At 48.4% G+C, this 20,494-nt stretch overlaps 1 protein-coding gene across 1 annotated transcript in view; it reads left to right on the forward strand.

Annotated features, from left to right (window-relative positions):
- Positions 1 to 20,494, forward strand: part of LOC102286044 (protein Shroom2) — a 141,104-nt gene that overhangs the window by 66,627 nt on the left and 53,983 nt on the right. Inside the window, 2 exon segments of the mRNA XM_070366626.1 lie at positions 3,052 to 3,203; positions 19,786 to 19,904. Coding sequence (XP_070222727.1) covers positions 3,052 to 3,203; positions 19,786 to 19,904 — 271 coding nt within the window.

Genomic DNA, 20,494 nt, shown 5'->3' on the forward strand with positions numbered 1-20,494 from the left:
GTTCTCCTAGCAGTTTGTAAAAAGAAGGAAATGTGTTCTTTGTGGTGGTAGAACAGGGGGGGGCACAGAGTCGGACATGACTGAAGTTTTTTTTTAAAGTAATCAAGTTTTCCTAGCAGTTTGTAAAAAGAATGGCTTTTTGGTGTAAATATTTTTGCTTTTTTTTTTTAACAAACAAAATAGTAAATATTTTTGGCTTTATGGGCCCCAAACTATTCCATTCTCTCCTGTAGCAGTGTATAAACAAATGGGTGTGGTGTGGTTGTATTCCAATAAAATTTTATTTGCCCCAAACAAAAAAAAGACAGCTGGCTGGATTTTTTGCAGGGAGGGTGAGGGGAGGGCATACCACCTAGCATGTGGGATCTTCCCTGACCAGGGATGGGACCCAGGCCTCCTGCATTGGGAGCACGGAGTCTTAACCACTGGACCACCAGGGAAGTCCTAGCTGGCTGGGTTTGATTCATGGGTCATAGGGCTTTCCGGGTAGCTCAGCTGGTAAAGAATCCGCCTGCAGTACAGGAGATCCCGGTTCGATTCCTGGGTGATCTGCTGGAGAAGGGACAGGCTACCCACTCCAGTATTCTTGGGCTTCCCTCATGGCTCAGCCTACAATGCAGAAAACCTGGGTTCCATCCATGGGTTGGGAAGATACCCTGGAGAAGGGAAAGGCTACCTACTCCAGTATTCTTGGGCTTCCCTGGTGGCGCAGACTGTAAAGTATCTGCCTGAAGTGCAGGAGATCTGGGCTTAATCCTTGGGTTGGGAAGATCTCCTGGAAGATCCCCTGGAGGATGGCATGGCAACCCATCCAGTATTCTGGCCTGGAGAATCCCATGGACAGGGGAGCCTGGCGGGTTGCAGTCCATGGAGTAGCAAAGAGCTGGAGACAACAGAGACAGTAAACATGGCACACAGTTTGCAGGGCACTGGTACAAACAGTAGGTTGGTTAATTGATGTCTTACTCGATGCTTAGTTGGATTATTACTATATAAGAAAAGCTGGGTTAAGGATTTATAGATTGAAAATTCTCAGGATAAAAGTTGTAAAATTCTTTTAAGGAGTCAGTCAGTCCACTTGTGTACATACTGTGTGTAACTCTGACTAGGGAGTGTTTATACACATGGGTTTGATCCTATGGTCAGGAACAGCTGAGACCTGTGGTCTTGCCACAGCTAAGATCCCAATGAAGATGGAAGATGGCATGTGTTGCAGCTAAGACCCAGCACAGCGAAATAGATAAATATTTTTTTAAAAAAAAAAAAAAAGCATTCTACCAGGTCCTCAAAATGTTTACCCTAGTTACCATATGACCCCACATTCTACTCCTAGTTGTACACCCAAGGGAAATGAGGATGCATATTCACACACAAACATGTGTATACAAGTGTTCATGGGGCGCTGACAGCCAAATGTATGGATGTGACAGTTGGACTCTAAAAAAAGCTGAGCGCTGAAGAATTGATGCTTTTGACCTGTGGTGTTGGAGGAGACTCTTGAGAGTCTCTTGGACTGTGAGGAGATCCAACCAGTCCATCCTAAAGGAGATCAGTCCTGGATGTTCATTGGAATGACTGATGGTGAAACTCCAGTACTTTGGCCACCTAATGTGAAGAACTGATTCATTGGAAAAGACCCTGATTCTGGGAAAGACTGAAGGTGAGAGAAGACGGGGACTACAGAGGGTGAGATGGTTGGATGGCATCACCGACTCAATGGACATGAGTTTGAGTTAACTCCTGGAGTGGGTGATGGACAGGGAGGCCTGATGTCCTGTAGTCTGTGGGGTGGCAAAGAGTCAGACACAACTGAACTACTGAGCTGAACTGACTGAATAGCCCAATCAGTAGAAACAAAGTAAATATATCCATCCCTGATGAACAGATACATTGAATGTGGTCGATTGGTACGATGGAGTATCACTCAGCCCTAAAAAGGAACGGAGTTCCAACACAGGGGTCAACACGGACGCACCTGTAAAACACATCATGAGTGAAAGAAGCCCGACACAAAAGCCCGCCTGTTGTATGACTGTGTGTATCAAGTGTCCACAGTACGACGTGTACACGTACATGTACATGGTCTCCGGGGAGGGCTGGAGAGTGACTGCTGACAGGCACGAGGTTTCTTCTGGCTTAGGAAGCCTGTTCTCAGCTGGGTGGGTGGTGATGGTTGGACGAGTCTGAATACAACTAACAGTCTATTCATTCATGTGTACGTGGGCGGATTGGCTTGTATTTGGCTTATAGCTAAATAGAGCTGTTACAGAAATTAAAAAAACAAAACATTGAAAGAAACCTGTTACAGAAAAAGTCCTAGGTGCAGGACTTTAAAAAAAGATTTTTTTTTTTTGGCTCTGGTGGGTCTTTTGTTGGTGCACGTGGGCTTTCTTCAGTTGTGGTGAGCAGGTGCCCCTGTCCACTTGCAGCCTGTGGACGTCTCATTGCTCTGGCTTCTCTTGTTGCAGAACACAGGCTCTTGGTGCACGGGCTTCAGTAGTTGTGGCCCCCCGGGCTCTGGAGCCCAGGCTCAGCGGTTGTCGTACACGAGCTTTCTTGCACTGTGGGAAATGGACTCTTCCCTGAACAGGGCTCTGACCCATGTCTCCTGCTTTGGCAGGCAGATTTTTAACCACGGGACCCCCAGGGAAGCTCTAGGTGCAGGATTGATGGGTGAGACATAACTTGTCAATGATTTTAAAACACCCATCTTTTTTTTTTTTGGAGGAGGAGATCCAGAAAGCAAAGGGGTCTGTCTGGACCCCTGGTTTCTGGTGTGTTTTTAGTGTCTGTACTCTGCTGCCCCTTCTGTAAATGGTAGGCTTTGCAGATGCTGACCAGATGAGGAGTACAGACCAGGAGAGGGATGGATCCCTGGTCTCCCACAGGGAATTGGGGCCCAAGCTGGATCCCTTTCACTCCTGGTCATCCTGAAGCCAGTCCAAGAACAGGTAGGTGTCATGGAGCTGTCACCGACCTCCTTGTCAAGTCCTGAGGACTGGTTTGCTCATTTGGTGGGGGGAGCTCATGGACCCTCTTTCTGTATTGCAGGTTGAAGAAGGCAGCAAAGCCGTGGCTCTGGACAAACTGCTGGCCGGAGACGAGATCGTGGGCATCAATGACATCGGTCTGTCTGGGTTTAGACAGGAGGCCATCTGCCTGGTGAAGGGGTCTCATAAGACCCTGAAGCTGGTGGTGAAAAGGTAAGACCTAGGTGTCAAGCCTTGTTTACAGACAGAGATGAGCAGGCCAGCAAAGATTGGACTCTGTTGGCTGCCCTGTGTCAACTGTGACAGTCCTAATGTGGACATGTGTGTGTGTGTGTGTGCATACATGTTTGAGCGTGTACACTTAGGAAGTATATGAGTGATTCATCTCTTGGCCAAGGATGAATCCAGCTTCACAAATTTGAAAGATTTCCTTCTCTTTTTTTTTTTTTTTATTTAGTTTTATGTTGGAGCATAGTTAACTTAGCTAAAGCTCTGAATACTTTGGCCACCTGATGCAAATGGACGACTCTTTGGAAAAGACAGCAAATTGAATCAGTTATACATACATATATATATATATACAAACACACACACTCTTTTTTTGATTGTTTTCCTGTGCTTGTCACAGAGTATTGAGTAGAGTTCCTGGTAACAGTCAGTTCTTACAAGATTCCTTCTTTCATTACTGCTGAGTGTTAATTTTTGACTTGTGAAGTGATTTTGATTCCTTAAATCTTATCCCTGGCAATAGCTGATTCTCTAAATGAAGCAAAGTGTCATGGCCCAGTTTTAACACAAGGTGGCAGGCTACTGGATTTTCGGATCTCATGCTAATGTGGAGTGATGTACACAGATATCCAGGTGTTTCTAGCACTGTGCTGAGCTCTGGGGCAGGCAAGCATACTAGCTTAGAAAGCAAATTGTTAATAGGAGTTGGGATAATTTGAGGGGGTCAGGGAGCGAAATTGTGGACCTGATGCTTTTACAGGCAGGAACTAGAACAGTACAGATGGGCAGCTCAGAGGTATTGGTGATTGTTTTGGGCCACGCTGGCTGCAAAGCTTGCCGGCTTCCGTGGTGGCTCAGCTGGTAAAGAATCTGCCTGAAGTGCAGCAGACCATGGTTCGATTCCTGGGTTGGGAAGATCCCCTGAAGAAAGGATAGGCTACCCACTCCAGTATTCTTGAACTTCCGTGGTGGCTCAGCTTGGAAAGAATCTGCCTGCAATGTGGGAGACCTGGGTTCGATCCCTGGGTTGGGAAGAGCCCCTGGAGAATGGAATGGCTACCCACTCCAGTATTCTTGCCTAGAGCATTCCATGGAATTCTTGCAAGATCTTAGTTCCCTGACCAGAGATCAGACTCAGGGCCCCAAAGTGATGGCACCAGAGTCTTAACCACTGCACAGCCAAGAAATTCCTGTGACTGCTTTTATATAGAGAAATAATCCTCCACTTGGTATCTCACAGTTGGCTCATTCACAGTACAGTGTTGACCTGCCTTTTTTAAACAGAATTAGTCCAGTCTTTTCCAAGATTGGCTGTAAATCTTAAAAAGTAAAATGACCTGCACTTGCACTTCAGTTTTTAGTACAGACTTGAAGACATATCCCAAAGGATTTTTTTTTTTTTGGAACCAAAATAGCATCCACGGAGGAGGTTCAGAAAGTGAAGAAGGAAAAAGTTTTGTTCTTTGCCGCATAATGGAGCAGCCTCATTGCTCCGTGGAATAGGCGATTGTCCTTGTACATCAGAAAACTAGTGTCCCGGCATGGCTGTTTCTGAGCCCTTTGGGGTGGAGGGGACAAGAGAGATGCTGTCATGGTGTAGTGTTTCTTTGGGGTCACCTCATTGACCTCTGCACTTTTAAAGAGGAGAAGCTTTTGGGGTTCGGTGTGGTGTGTTCCCAGGGGTCAGCAGCAGCTTGGTCCCCAAGAGTGGTCAGCTGCAGTGACCCCAAAGGGTTCTACGCAGTGCCCTCAAAGGGTTTGCTCACTGCGCAGTGGTCAAAACAAGCACTCTTCAGGGGTGGCTGCTGGAATACCAGCTACAGTTTTCTCCAAGTGTGATTTTTTATTCTGCATTTATCAGTACTGAGAGTGACACGTGGATGTGGGAAACCATTTCACTTTTCATGTCGTCGTTAAGTATTTATTTTTATTTATTTGGGTGTGCCGGGTCTTAGTTGTGGCACCTGGGATCTAGTTCCCTGACCGGGGCTGGAACCCCTGGCGCCCTGCATTCAGAGCGCAGTTTCTTAGCCACTGGACCACCAGGCAAGTCCCAATATTCACTTTCAAAAGGGAATTGCATGGAGTCCATCAGCCTTTCTCCCACCCAACTGCATCCCCTCGTTTTGCCTCTCCGGAGAGAGGCCGTGTCAGTACTACGCTCTTAGGTTTCCTTGGAGAAACAGGCGCTTGTGTGTTTACACATGAAAGTGGAGTTTGTTGAGCGCCCTGAGGTCTGACTCATGACTTGTCCTAATGACCCCACGATGCTCCGAGGTCTGGATGGTCCACTGTGTGGGTAACAGATCCTCTCTGTATGGATGTTTATGGTGCTTCCGGAGTATTCATGCAGCAGACACTGCTGTGCTGTGGCGCCTTTGCACCCAAGTCTGTGTGTGTTTAAGTCATCGTGGTCCATTCCTCATGTGAGAGGTTTTGAGTCAGAAAGTACATGCCTTGTGAAGTTTGTTTTCGCTGCCTTTGTGGATGGGATAGATGACAGATGCTTTTATTGCTTGAAATAGGCATTTCTGTCCATGGGAGTGAGGTGGAACACCCTTCCATGTGTTCAGAAGCTTGTTCTGAATTCAAGGAACATATGTAAGGGTCTTAAAACAAGACGATCTGAGTTCTGTTTGGAGCACAAGCCATGAGAACTGGTTGTGAGAGGAGGTAGAAGAGGCCTGGGGGCCTGCTTGCTGGTGGGGACAAGTGGGTATTCAAAGAACGGTGGGAACACAGTCAGATTTGGACTCCAAAGGGTGGAGGGGAGCCCCCAGTATAGACTGTCACTTTTGCATTCTGCATACCCGGGTTCTCTTTAAGTGATAGGTGTGCAGAATGATTATCTAGTTCGGAATGGCTTAGTAATCTAAGTAATGTGGAGAAAGAAATGGCAACCCACACCAGTATTCTGGCCTGGAGAGTCCCATGGACAGAGGAGCCTGATGGGCTACAGTCCATGGGGTCAAAAAGACTGAGAGACAACTGAGTGACTGAACTTAGGAATCTAAGTAACATAACACGTGTAACACGTTATAAAACCGAAACAAGTGGTTGATTCAGATGCTTTTTTTTTTTAAACACACTTTAAATGACAAGCTTAGATATTTTTGAAAATTTTAAGTTATTTTATATTAAATTTTAATGCTGTGTGTAGGTATTATTTGGGCATCCCATGTGACTGAGTGGTAAAGAATCACCTACCAATGCAGCAGACATAGGTTCGATCCCTGGGTTGAAAAGATCCCCTGGAGGAGAAAATGGCAACCCATTCCAGTATTCTTGCCTGGAGAATCCCATGGACAGAGGAGCCTGGTGGGCTACAGTCCACGGGGTTGCAAAGAGTTGGACATGACAGAGTGACAGAGCACACACACAGGGAGGTATTATTTTGCCTATTGGAAAACTCTGAAATAGATTTTTCCTAGACATATGCATAAAATTTTATAAACGGGTGAATTTCACAAACCAGGGAGTTAGTTAATATTAGAATCTGTTACCGTCACCTGACACATGGTGAATTCCTGCTTTAAATCCTGACGATGCACATAGTTCAGTTCAGTTCAGTTCAGTCGCTTAGTCGTGTCCGACTCTTTGCAACCCCATGAATCGCAGCTCGCCAGGCCTCCCTGTCCATAACCAACTCCTGGAGTTCACTCAGACTCACGTCCATCAAGTCAGTGATGCCATCCAGCCATCTCATCCTCTGTCGCCCCTTCTCCTCCTTCCCTCAATCCTCCAAACATCAGGGTCTTTTCCAGTGAGTCAACTCTTTGCATGAGGTGGCCAAAGTATTGAATTTTCAGCTTCAGCATCAGTCCTTCCAGTGAACACCCAGGACTGATCTCCTTTAGGGTGGACTGATTGGACCTCCTTGCAGTCCAATCAGGGACTCTCAAGAGTCTTCTCCAGCACCATAGTTCAAAAGCCTCAATTCTTCAGTGCTCAGCTTTCTTTACAGTCCAACTCTCACATCCATACATGACCACTGGAAAAACCATAGCCTTGACTAGATGGATCTTTGTTGGCAAAGTAATGTCTCTGCTTTTGAATATGCTATCTAGGTTGGTCAGGGATCTTTCCTTCCAAGGAGTAAACATCTTTTAATTTCCTGTCTGCCATCATTATCTGCAGTGATTTTGGAGCCCCTGCAATAAAGTCTGACAGTGTTTCCACTGTTTCTGTCTATTTCCCATTCTGATGTGACTGGATGCCATGATCTTAGTTTTCTGAACGTTGAGCTTTAAGAGCAGTTTTTTCACTCTTTTATTACTTTCATCAAGAGGCTCTTTAGTTCTTCTTCACTTTCTTCCATAAGGGTGGTGTCATCTGCATATCTGAGGTTATTGATATTTCTCCCAGCAGTCTTGATTCCAGCTTTTTGCTTTTCCAGCCCAGCGTTTCTTATGATGTACTCTGCATATAAATTAAATAAGCAGGGCGATGATATACAGCCTTGATGTATTCCTTTTCCTATTTGGAACCAGTCTGTTGTTCCATGTCCAGTTCTAACTGTTGCTTCCTGACCTGCATACAGGTTTCTCAAGAGGCAGGTCAGGTTGTCTGGTATTCCCATCTCTTTCAGAATTTTCCACAGTTTGTTGTGATTGACACAAAGGCTTTGGCATAGTCAATAAAGCAGAAATAGATGTTTTTCCGGAACTCCCTTGCTTTTTCAATGATCCAGCAGATGTTGGCAATTTGGTCTCTGGTTCTTCTGCCTTTTCCAAAACCAGCTTGAACATCTGGAAGTACATGGTTCACGTTTTGCTGAAGCCTGGCTTGGAGAATTTTGAGCATTACTTTACTAGCGTGTGAGATGGTGCACACAGTAAGGACTTTTAAAACTCCATTCTAAGTTATATTTTTTAATTAAATTATTATTTGTTTGGCTGTGCCAGGTGTTAGTCTCGGCATGTGGGATCTAGTCCTCTGACCAGGAATTGAACCTGGGCCCCCTGCATTGGGAACATGGAGTCTTAACCACTAGGTATACCCAGGAAGTCCTGTGAGTGCTTTTAAAATTGAGTTATTAAGTCAATAACATATATCCTTCTCTGCTTGGTCACTCAGTCATGTCTGACTCTTTGCACCCCATGGACCGTAGCCCGCCAGGCTCCTCTGTCCATGGGATTCGGTAGGCGAGAATACCGCAGTGGGTTGCTGTTCCTTTCTCCAGGGGATCTTCTCAACCCAGGGATTGAACCCCAGTGTCTTGCGTCTCCTGCATTGGCAGGTAGATTCTTTCCCACTGCACCACCTAGGAAGCCCGTATCCTTCTTTGTCTAATCTCCCCATTCTCATCTGTCTCCATCCCTAGGCAATCACTACTTTGACTTATATGTCTGAGAAGAGCAGTTTTCTAGTGTTTTATGCCTTGGGCTTCCCTGGTGCTTCAGTCAGGTAAAGAGACCGCCTGCAATGCAGGAGACCCAGTTTCCATGTAGAACTCCACAATAGATCACATACTTGTTTTTTGTTTTTTTAAGTGATTATAAAGGCACTCTACAGTGAATTCATTGACTGAGCCACCAACACACAAGTAATCCAATGTTGGAGGTTGACCAGATGGCAGAGGCACTTCCTTAACCCTTAATTATCTAACACCCCAGGCACCTTAAGAAAAAGGTGGCTTTTCTGATAAAGACTGAGGACAGCTTAGGGTCCTGATGGTGAGTGTGGCCAGTGCAGCTTGGGTTGTTCTGGGAGGATCTGCGGTCATGTATGCACCTCAAGGTGAAACAGGCTTTGTGAACAACGTGCATAGTTTTTTCTGGTTGGTTGGTTGGGTCTTTTTGTTTTTTTGTTTTCTTTTGAGGGGAGGGGTCTATGCTAGGTTTGTTGTTGCACAGGCTTGTCTCTAGTTGTGGGGAGCTGGGGGTGGTGGTCTACTCTGTTTGCGGTGCGTGGGCTTCTCATTGCAGTGGCTTTTGTTGTTTTGGAGCGTGGGCTCAGTAGTTGTCACACGTGGGCTTGGTTGCTCCTAGGCCTGGGGGATCTTCCTGGACCAGGGATCGAATGCGTGTGTCCCCTGCATTGGCAGGCGGATGATCCTTCACCACTGGACCACCAGGGCAGTCCCAAAGTGGGAATTGTGGTTGACATACTTGCCCTCCCGCTGGTGACGTCTGCTGGCTGTGTTTGTCTTTCTCCTCCTTGCCGAGAGTCACAAAGTGGAGACATCTGGTTTCTCGGGCCCTGCAAATCTTGTCATCATTTAGAAGCCAGAGCCCAGAGGGCAATGCCTTAGGGGACAGGAACCCTGATCACTGTCTGTCTGCAGCCAAGCTTCTTTCCCAGATGGATGAGTGCTGACACTGCCTCCCTCCCAGGGTCGTGTTGTCAGGGAACAAAGAAGGGTCACAGGATCTGATGGGCAGGTGTGGGAGGTATATGGGCAGCAGTATTTCCTTGAGGGCTGCACCGAGCCAGCATCATATCTGGCCTCCCATCTGCCTCTGGCTCCTCGGAGCTGTCCTGAGCAGGCAGCTGTCCTGAGCAGGCGGCTCTGTGCGTGGCCCCAGCAGTGATGAGGAGAGATGCTCCTGAAGCTTCAAGAGGAGCTTGAGGAGTGTCTAGGACTGGGCAGGTTGTTTTTCCCCCTCCCCATCCCTCCTCCCCAACTCCCCTTTCTCCCCTCCCCCTTCTCCCCTCTCCCCTCACTTCTTCCCAGCCCCTCTCCCCTCCTTGAGAGCTCTTCTTGGGTCAGAAACTCTGTGTGTTCAGGGGGATGTGTATCTTACTGGAGATGTTTCCCTCTTTCTCACCCTCCCCCTTCTTTCACTCTCCCCCTCCCTCCTCCAGAGCTCCCCTCCTCCCCCTTCTCCCCTCCCCTCTCCCCCTTGTCCCCCCCCCCTTCTCCCCCCCCCTCTCCCCCTCCCTTCTCCTCCTCCTCTTCTCCCTCCCTGACCCTTCTCCTGTTCCTCTCCCTTATCCCCCTCCCCTCCCTTCTTCCCAGCCCTTTTCCTACTTGAGAGCTCTTCCTGGGACAGAAACTTTGTTTGTTCAGGGGTATGTGTACCTTACTGGAGATGCTACCCTTTCTCCCCTTCCCCCTTCTTCCCTCCCCTCCCCTTCTTTCTCTCCCCCTCCCATCTCGCCCCTTCTCCCCTCCCCTCCTCCGCTCCCCCGTTCTCCCTCTCCTCTTGGTTCTCTCCCTCCCCCCTCCCCCTGTACTTCCTCTCCCCTTCTCCCTCTCTTCTCCTCTCTCTTCCTGTTGCATCTACCTTCTCCCCTCCCTTCCCCTCTCGCTTCCCCCTCTCTTCTCCCACTCCCCTCCCTTCTCCCCCTCCCCCCATCTCCCCTTCCCTTCTGGAGAGCTCTTCCAGGGGCAGAAACTGTGTGTTCGGGGTGTCTGTCTTACCCAGGATGCTTCTGCAGAGTGGTCTGAGAGACATCATTCACATTTTAGTGGAAAAGTTTCTGTTTTGAGCGTTTGGGGGCTTTATGGGCATTAGCCACTATGCTTGCTTGCTTGTTAAAATAGAGTAGACCCACAGGTTTGTATTGCACAGATGTTGAATTGCTTGGGCTGTTTTCTGTCATTTTTATTACATAAAACCAGGAGGGTTAAAAAAGAAAAACACCACAAAGATCAGACTTGTTTTTATTAAATAAAATGGGGGGGGGGAACTCACACAGAACTGACTGCTTTATTTGGGGAAAGGTTGCTTCTTTTCAGATGTAGATTTAGTATATGGCTTAAGCAAGTGAATCAGGTGAATTATGTGAGCTGTTTCCTACTCTGAACCAAGAAGAGAGTGGTAAACAGTTAAGATTTGTGTTTCGTTGAAAGGCATGCAAGTGATGTTGATGAAATGTGGTGTGGAAAAGGTGATGGTTTCTAATATATTAAGGCAGGCAGAGAATGTTGTACATATTTTTGTTTGTACACCCTTAAGACTCACCAACTTTGTTGCTTATATTTAGTTATGTTAATTTTATTTATAGTTAGTTATGTTAATGGTTGCACTTTTTTTTTCCTTATAGTTAGTTATGTTAATGGTTGCAGCTTTGAGTGTCTGTGGTATCTTGACTAAAATATCCATTGTAGGGTTGAAATGTAGCCAAGAAAGTTGTGTTGGTACCTTTATAAAAACATCGAGTTGAACGAAACCATGTGTTCAACAACTGGGGATATGCACTATGATTTGTGGTGGTTTGGACAAAGCATTTTTAGTGTTGCTGGTCCTGGGTTGGGCTTCACTGGTGGCTCAGTGGGTAAAAAATCTGCCTGCCAATCCAGGGTTCCATCCCTATGGATTGGGAAGATCCCCTGGAGATGGAAATGCAGTCCACTCCAGTATTCTTGCCTGGAGAATTCCCATGGACAGAGGAGCCTGGTGGGCTACAGCCCCTGGGGTCGCAAAAGAGTAGGACACAACTAATCCAGTAAACAACAGCAGCAACAATGGTGCTGGGTGTTAACAGAAGTTAGCAGAAAGACAGCCCAGTCATCTGCGTCTGTCCCCTTCTGCCTGTGTTCATTGTGTGACATGTCTGTGTGGTCTTCCCTGTGAATACATCTGGGGAACACGAGTGGCCGAGACAAGTATGCGCTTGTCCTGGCTAGGGGACAGGTAAGAGGTGCCCCAGTCTAGTGGAACCCTGAAGCTTTGATCCCATGCGGACACTCCTCGGCCACGGCATTTGCCTAAAATGCTGCTTTGATGTCTGGCGTCACTTTCAGCCATTGAGGTCGCTTGGGATTTTTATCTTCGCTTCTTTTCTCCTTCTGTATAAAGGCAGGAAATACTGGCCTCTTAGTCACCTTTCATCAAGAATGATGTCCACAGCTCCACAGCATCCACAGCTCCGTGTTGTCAGGTCACTGCTTGCGGAGGGGTGGGGGGTGGGGGGAAACAGTCCACCACTCAACAGATGCCCTGACATGTGTTTTTTATTCATTCACGTATGTCGGAAGTGCTCCAGCCAGGTGGCCAACGTCATCCATTTGGTTCCTGCCCTCCTGGGGGCTGGCAGCTGAGTGGGTGATGGGCAGGGACCCGGAAAGCTCTGACAAGCGGTGATGGAAGGAAGGTGAAAGGAAGGAGGGCTGAAAGCCGACCCCACGTCGAGCTGTCCTCTGAAGGCTGAGCCAGGTTGGAGACAGAGACGTGGCCCATGTCAGCAATGCCAGGACCTCCTAAAGAGGCTGGCAAAGGGTATGCTCCAGGGATGTGTGGTTAGCCTGGGGCTAGAGCTGTGCATCTTAGACCCCAGTTTGCCTCTGAATGGCCAGAAGGCCTTGTGCCAGTGCGGGCTGCCCACCCAGGGAGCACATGACAGCTCTGCGGGGCCCTGTGTGTCGCTCCCTGGCCTGTGGGAGCCGCTGAGGGTTGTGGAGCAAGGGCCTGATCTGCAGAGCTGAGTTGCAAGGACCTTAGAGCGCTTGGAGGCAGAGACAGCTCTGGAGACGGAGAGGCTTAACCGGGGGGCAGGAAGGCAGCCACAGCTCAGGGCGGGCTTCATTGAGTGTCTGTTGTTGTTGTTGTTCAGTCGCTCAGTCCTGTCTGACTCTTGGGGACCCCGTGGACTGCAGCACGCCAGGCTTCCCTGTCCATCACCAACTCCCGGAGTTTGCTCAGAGTCACGTCCAACAAGTCGCTGATGCCACCCAACCATCTCTTCCTCTGTTGCCCCTTTCTCCTCCTGCCTTCCATCTTTCCCAGCATTACGGTCTTTTCCAATGAGTCAGCTCTTCGCATGAGGTGGCCAAAGTATGGGGTTTCAGCTTCAGCATCAGTTCTTCCAATGAATATTCAGGACTGATTTCCCTTAGGATGGACTGGTTGGATCTCCCTGCAGTCCCAGGGACTCGCAAGAGTCTTCTCCTAGTGTCTGTAGGCTGGTGCTTTGAGATGTGTTGGTTTCAAAACACTTAATAAAAAGGGTGTTTGCGGTTTTGGCTTTCCTCCACCCCGGAAGCACCATCAGCATCATGCAGACCTCTGTCCCCCTGCGTCCGGAAGCTCCAGGGGCTCCCTGCCTGGAGCTCATCTCGGCCACCCCAGTACTCAGTGGGAAGCATCTGCAGGACTTTCCAGGCTCTCCTTTATCTTCAAGGCCCTCCCCACTGCTGTCTACTCCGACTCTTGCTTTTAAGATGGCCCCGAGCGTCACTTGGGGTTTTATTCCCCAAGAAGTCTCCCCATGGCCAGTGACACCTGCAGCCCGCTCACTCTGTGGTTCCCCTGTCACGGTGTCCAGCCAAGGCCCTGCCTTCCCCGCTGTCCTCCCAGCCTGCAGGCCCTGTATTCTCAGGCCCACCGTGCTTGCGGGGACCGCATGCGGGCTGTGTTTATTTTCTGAGGCAGCCGCTGATTGCTGCATTTGGAAAGGTTAGGAAAATAACCCAGCATTCACGTGATTTTTATTTATTGATTTTGTTTGAGAGAAGAATTGTCTGAGATTGTGAACATTTCACTCAAGGGAAATGTCACTCAAAAAAAGTTCCGTTTTTAAAAATGCATTTTCAAGATCTAGATCCATTCTTAATATTTAGTAGTATCCTTATCATGTTTAATATTTGTGATCTAAACGTCTTCTTCTTTAAAAAAAAAAAAAAAGACTACCTGCCATATAAAATTATTTTTAATATTGAAGTAAACTGGGATTCCCTTGTGGCTCAGAGGGCAAAGAGTCTGCCCACAGTGTGGGAGACCTGAGTTTGATCCCTGGGGTGGGGAAGATCCCCTGGAGAAGGAAATGGCAACCCACTCTAGTATTCTTGCCTGGAAAATCCCATGGATAGAGGAGCCTGGACAGGCTATAGTTTCTTTTGCAAACTGAGATCAATTTTGGTTTGTACCTGGTAGAAAAGGTTTCAGGGAACCTTCCTTAGGATGGATAATTTGATTTGGAAACTAGACAAGCCAGTGTTCTGCTAGTCAACACGGTAGCTTTTTAGCATTTACATGGAAGGAATATTAGGCTGAATTAAAAATGACACTTTCAGGACTTCCCTGGCAGTCCAGTGGTTAAGACTCTGTGCTTCCAATGACAGAGGGCCCAGGTTTGATCCCAGGTCAGAGAACAGGGTCCTGTATGCCACATGGCCCCCAAAAAAAGACATTTTAGAAGAGTGACAGTGACATGCAGAAATGCCCACCCAACCCAGCAGGCTGCAGAGAGAAAGGCCCCACCGGGTCTGCAGGACTCTGAACTATCTAAAACAGGGGAAGAAATGCAGAGAGATGTTACTCACGGTCATTTTTAGGTTACAGGTTATTCTACTAGTCCATGGAATTCTCTAGGCCAGAATACTGGAGAATACTTCTCCAGGGGATCTTCCCAATCCAGGGATCGAACCTAGTCTCCCACATTGCAGGCAGATTCTTGACCAGCTGAGCCATCAGGGAAGCTGTTTGTTGTCTTACCGGCCTTCTGATTTTTAAATGTGCCACATTTTCTACAATACACATATTTTTAAGAAAAATTGTCCTAGCCACAGTAGCCATTGGAGCAGAAAGGATGTCTCTCCTATTTGCTGGGGTGACCAGTCACACTGTTAGTGTCTGGTGGGCATGGCTTGGACTCAGCCCCCTTGCATTTCTGGAACTGCTGGAGTTCAGAGCTCCCAGCACAGTGGAGGGCATCAGCACCCCCTGCCCTGGCCAGATTTGGGCTCTTTTCTCCTGAGCATCCCTGCCTGCACAGCTTTGGGCATCTCTGGGCTGAGCTATGCCAGCCTCCTCCCTCCCGGAAAGGGGCATCCTTGCTGGTTTCCCTCAGCCAAGCTGGCTTGTGTCCGACTGGGGCCCGTGGTGGGGGAAGTGGGGCGGTGAGGGGGGTGTTCCTTCCATAGCACTCAGGTCCACTCCTGTTTGATGTCTTCTGGGGGCTCCCCGTCCCCAAGGGCTCAGGGCACTTTAGCTGCTGTGTGGGTCTTCCCTACCCATACACATGAGGCAGTTAACCCCGAGCAGGTATCCCTTGCTCCCTCACATTGGGGTGTCTTGTTTTGACGCATCCCAGACTCATCTGCCTGGTAGCTCAGACGGCAAAAGCGTCTGCCTGCAATGCAGGGAGACCTGGGTTTGATCCCCAGGGATGGGAAGATTCCCCACAGAAGGGAAATGGCAAACCCACTCCATGCTCTTGCCTAGAGAAAATCCCATGGACAGAGTAGGGTGGTAGGCTTACAATCCCGGGATCACAAAGAGCTGGATGTGACTGAGCAACCCCACTGGCTCACTGGTGGCCTCTGCACCCCTCATGGCCCCACGCTGGCAGGCTCCCAGTGGTTGAAAGCCACACAGTGTATCTTGTGTAGGAGGAAACATAAGTCTTCTCCTGAGATGAGCATCTTATATCTGCCCCTCCTGTCTGTTCCACCTGGGGACTCTAGGTGGCGCCAGAGCAGCATTTGGTCCCCTGCGCCTTGCTGCCCAGTCTGGTCCCAATGCGGAGAAGACAACGGCACCCCACCCAGATGCCAGAAAATCCAGCCTCTGCAGCCAATTACGCCCGGACATGACGTCAACTCTCACCTTTCATCCAGACAAGGAAATGGCAACCCACTCCAGTGTTCTTGCCTGGACCTCCCAGGGACGGGGAGCCTGGGTGGTCCAGTGGTTGGAAAGATCTGTCTTGCAACGCAGAGAGGTGGGCCGCCGCCTGTGGGGTCTCGAGCCCTGGGACATTGGGGAACCAGGATCCTGTTCATGACTGTGCAGTGCAGCAAGAAAGCCCGCACCCCCTGGTGGTCCAGTGGTTAAAGATCTGCCCTGCAACGCAGGAGATGCCAGTTTGAGCCCTGGTTGGGGAACCAGGATCCCACATGCTGTGCAGCAAGAAAGCCCGCATGCCCCACCAGATGCAATGAAGATGCTGATGTGCCACAATCAAGACCCAATAAATAAATATAAAAAATAAATAAATTCTTAAAAAAGAAAAAAAGGAAAAATTTTAAAAACCCTGCTGTTTTAGCCACTAGAGGGGCTGACAAACCACCTGAAAAGAGAAAGTTGTTCAGTTGTGTCCAACTCTTTGCAACTCCATGGACTATAGAGTCCATGGAAAATTCTCCGGGCCAGAATACTGGAGTGGGTAGCCTTTCGCTGCTCCAGGGTATCTTCCCAACCCAGGGTTGGAACCCAGGTCTCCTGCATTGCAGGCAGGTTCTTTACCAGCTGAGCCACCAGGGAAGCCCAGGAATACTGGAGTGGGTGGGTAGCCTTTCCCTTCAGGCATCGTCCCAGGGGTCTCTTGCAGACAGATTCTTTACCTGACCCAGGAAACTGAACCAATACTGGGTCTCCTCCCTTCTTGCAGGTCTTCCCGGAAATTGAACCATTCTCCTACATTGCAGGTGGATTTTTTACCAGCTGGGCTATCAGGGAGCCTCCCTTGATTCCCAAATATGTTTACTATGCTCTAGGAAAGTCTGAAGATCTGACAAGAGCACACATATTTTAGGAAAATTTCACTGTCCCCAGTAGCCCCAGTTCCTTACTTAGAGCTTGTGGGTACCACCCTTTCCACTGTGCTTTCATTTGTTTTTAAAAGCCCTAATTAGTACTGTGACCCTTGGCTGTGTCTTCTCAAAGTAGAAACATGTATCTGTGTATAGACATTGTTTAGTCACTCAGTCGGGTTTAACTCTTTGTGACCCCATGGACTGTAGCCCACCAGGCTCCTCTGTTCATGGGATTCTCCAGGCAAGAATCCTGGAGTGGGTTGCCATCCCCTCCTCCAGGGGATCTTCCTGACCCAGGGATTGAACCTGCGTCTCCTGCGTCTCCTTGCATTGGCAGGTTGCCTCTTTACCACTGAGCCACCTGGGAAACCCGTGTGTAGACATACTTGGCTGTATTGTGCTTCACAGATCCTGGAGTTTTGTTTTTGTTTGTTTGTTTTTACAAATTAAAAATTGTGGCAGCCCTCTCAGGCCATTAGTGCCATTAGTTAGCCTGTTGGTGACATTTTTCCAACAGTACTTGTTCACTTTGTCTCTTTGTGTCTCACATTTTGGTAATTCTCACAGTGTTTCGAACTTTTCTGCCATCGCATTTGTTACAGTCTCTGTGGTCAGTGATGTTTGAATTTACTTGCATTACTACTAGGTTCTGGAGGTTCAGAGGATGGTTAGCATTTTTTAATTTAAAATAAGGTCTGTACATTGTTTTCGTAAACATGCTATTACACACTTGGTAGACTCCAGTGTAATGTAAACACAACGTTTATATGTACTAGGAAACCTAAGCACTCATGTGGCTAGCTTTATTACCATATTTGCTTTGTTGTGAGGGTCTGGAGCCCAACTTAGAATCTCTCTGAGGTCTGCCTATATTATCTTTTAAAATGGGATGAGAAACATTACTCCTCTCAGGGTGCAGGACTGCCCCAGTAAACCACCTCTTTCCCACTCTTTCCTATTATGGAGTTGCAATAATTTGCCACTAGGTGTGAGGCCTTTCCTTTTCCCAGCCTCTCTTTCCTTTGCCTGCAGTCTGTCTAGTTTTCTCCCTTCATTAATTACCCGTGAAGGAAGATGAAAGATGTTCTGGATATTATAGCACAGAAAAATCCTTCTGAAAATGAAATTCACGTGGCCACAAGCTTCCTTACGAGGATCTTGAGAAACTCTATGAGGTACACTCTTGGTTTTTACAATCAATTTACTCCAGAGGTGGGATGGATTCATCCATCTTATGCTTCAGTTTGTAGGCAGTTGTCATCAAGTCAACACCTTCCACATTTTTGCCACCCATGGGTTTTTTTTTTCCTCGTTAATTATCTGAGTCATCAGAAGGTTTGTGTTGTAAATAAGTCTGGGTTTTCATTACTATTTGTTATTGCATAAGAGTCTTTAATGTTCTTGCCTGTTGGAAAGAATGTTTGACATCCATCAGGTACTTAGAAGGCTCAGTTGTGCCCTTCAGCTCCCATCTGGAGTTGCCTGTGGCGAGACTGGGTCCTCCTGAATTGCAGGAGCAGGAGAGGCAAGTGTGCATCATCTCCTCACGCAGCAGCTCGCCCTGGAGGCTTTGTGATGTTCATATGGCAGCTGCACAGATTTCCAACACCTGGGCAGGTGTGGTCAAACCCCAATAAGCCATCATGGATGATGGTGACTGTGGCGGGGGCAGAGAAGGCGCCTGTGATGTTCAGAAGCCCTGGCAGAATGGACTGGAGCCCGCTGGTCTAGGGCATGGTGATGCCCACCATGGGGGACCTTTAGATGACTTCTGACACTTTAACAGGCTCAGGGCAATACATGTCCACTGATCCCCTTTAGGGCTTCCCTGGTGGCTCAGATGGCAAAGAATCTGCCTGCAATGCCAGGGACCCAGGTTTGATCCCTGGGTTGGGAGGATTCCTGGAGAAGGGAATGGCAACCACTCCAGTATTCTTGCCAGGAGAATCCCATGGACAGAGAGGAAGCTGGTGGGCTACGTCCATGGGTTTGCAAAAAGTTGGATATGACTGAGTGACTAACACAGACACAGCCATAAATACACACACACACCAGTCCCATGGACAGAGGAGCCTAGCACGCTATAGTCCATGGGTTTGCAAAGATTGGATACGACTGAGTGACTGACACATACATACACACACAGAGTCCCCATTGAACTCTGACAGGCTCAAAGCAATATGTGTCCACTGGTCTCTGTTAGGGCTTCCTGGTGGCTCAGATGGTAAAGAATCTGCCTACAATGCAAGATACACGGGTTCAATCCCTGGGTCAGGAAGATCCCCTGGAGAAGGAAATGGCAACCCACTCCAGTATTCTTGCCAGGAGAATCCCATGGACAGAGGAGCCCGGCGGGCTACAGTCCATGGGGTTGCAAAGAGTTGAATACCACTGAATGACTAACACAGACACAGACACAGACACACACACACACACACACCCCAATCCCATGGACAGGGGAACCTGGCAAGCTACAGTCCATGGGTTTGCAAAGATTCAGATACGACCGAGTGACTAACACAGACACATGCATGCACACTCCCCACTGACTACAGGACAGCCATGTTTGCCTAAGTGAGTGGATAAATAAATGCACCCAATCCTGTGACACCCAGCCCACACCTCCTCCTCAAGGAGGCCAGGGGTGTCTGCAAAGTTGCACTGACATGGGCAAGACAAAATATGCTGCTGTGGTTTTTGGTGGGGAGACGGAAAAGGGAAAGCAAGATGTATCTTATCTTCTTACCTCAAAGAAATTTGGAGGACTTCCCTGGTAGTCTAGTGGTTACAATCTAGCTTCCAGGGCAAGGGCTATGGGTTTGATCCCCAGTCAGGAAACCAGGATTCCACTATGCCAAAAAAAAAAAAAAAAAAAAAAATTGAAAACATGTTTAAAAAGAAACAGAATCATTTTGGCAGCCCGAGGGCCAATTCCCACCTGGAAACCAGTGATTGTCACTCTGCGCTCAGACCAGTTCTCCAGTAACGAACCTGTATCAGGAGTGCTGGTGCCCAGATGTTAAAGGGGAAGCAACCGCGCCCAACTGCAATGCAGCCTCTCAGTCCTTTCTAGACACGAAGCGGTCCTCGGTGTGATGTCCCTGAGTCGTCTGCATCCTTTTTTTTTTTTTTTTTTACCCCCAGGAGGAATGAGCTGAACTGGAGGCCACACTCCTGGCATGCCACCAAGTTCTCTGACAGCCAGTCTGAGCCAGCTGCACCTCTGTTTCCCTGCCCTCTCAGCCGAGCCGGTACCACACCAGGTAGGCGCACCTTCTGCCTTCTCCCCCTCCCCCGGGGGGCTGGGGAGCTGCTTTCACTTTCTGCCACACCACTGACAGCCCTGCCTTGTTGTCACCACGTGTTTCTTTCTTTTCCTTTCCTGTTGCAGTGTAGTTCATTTATGGTAGTCTTCATTTTTGCTCTGCAGCATCAGATCAGTTCAGTCCCAATTTTTCTAGAATCGCAGCACGCCAGGCCTCCCTGTCCATCACCAACTCCCGGAGTTCACTCAGACTCACGCTCATCGGGTCAGTGATGCCATCCAGCCATCTCATCCTCTGTCGACCCCTCCTCCTCCTGTCCCCAATCCCTCCCAGCATCAGAGTCTTTTCCAATGAGTCAACTCTTCATGAGGTGGCCAAAGTACTGGAGTTTTCAGCTTGGATCATTCCTTCCAAAGAAACCCAGGGCTGATCTCCTTTAGAATGGACTGGTTGGATTCCTTGCAGTCCAAGGGACTCTCAGGCTTCTCCAACACCAATATTCAAAAGCATCAATTCTTCAGACCTGGTTCACAGTCCAACTCTCACATCCATACATGACCACAGGAAAAACCATAGCCTTGACCAGT

This window comes from Bos mutus, chromosome X (genome assembly GCF_027580195.1).
Source record: "Bos mutus isolate GX-2022 chromosome X, NWIPB_WYAK_1.1, whole genome shotgun sequence".
In the NCBI taxonomy this organism is placed as follows: domain Eukaryota; kingdom Metazoa; phylum Chordata; class Mammalia; order Artiodactyla; family Bovidae; genus Bos; species Bos mutus.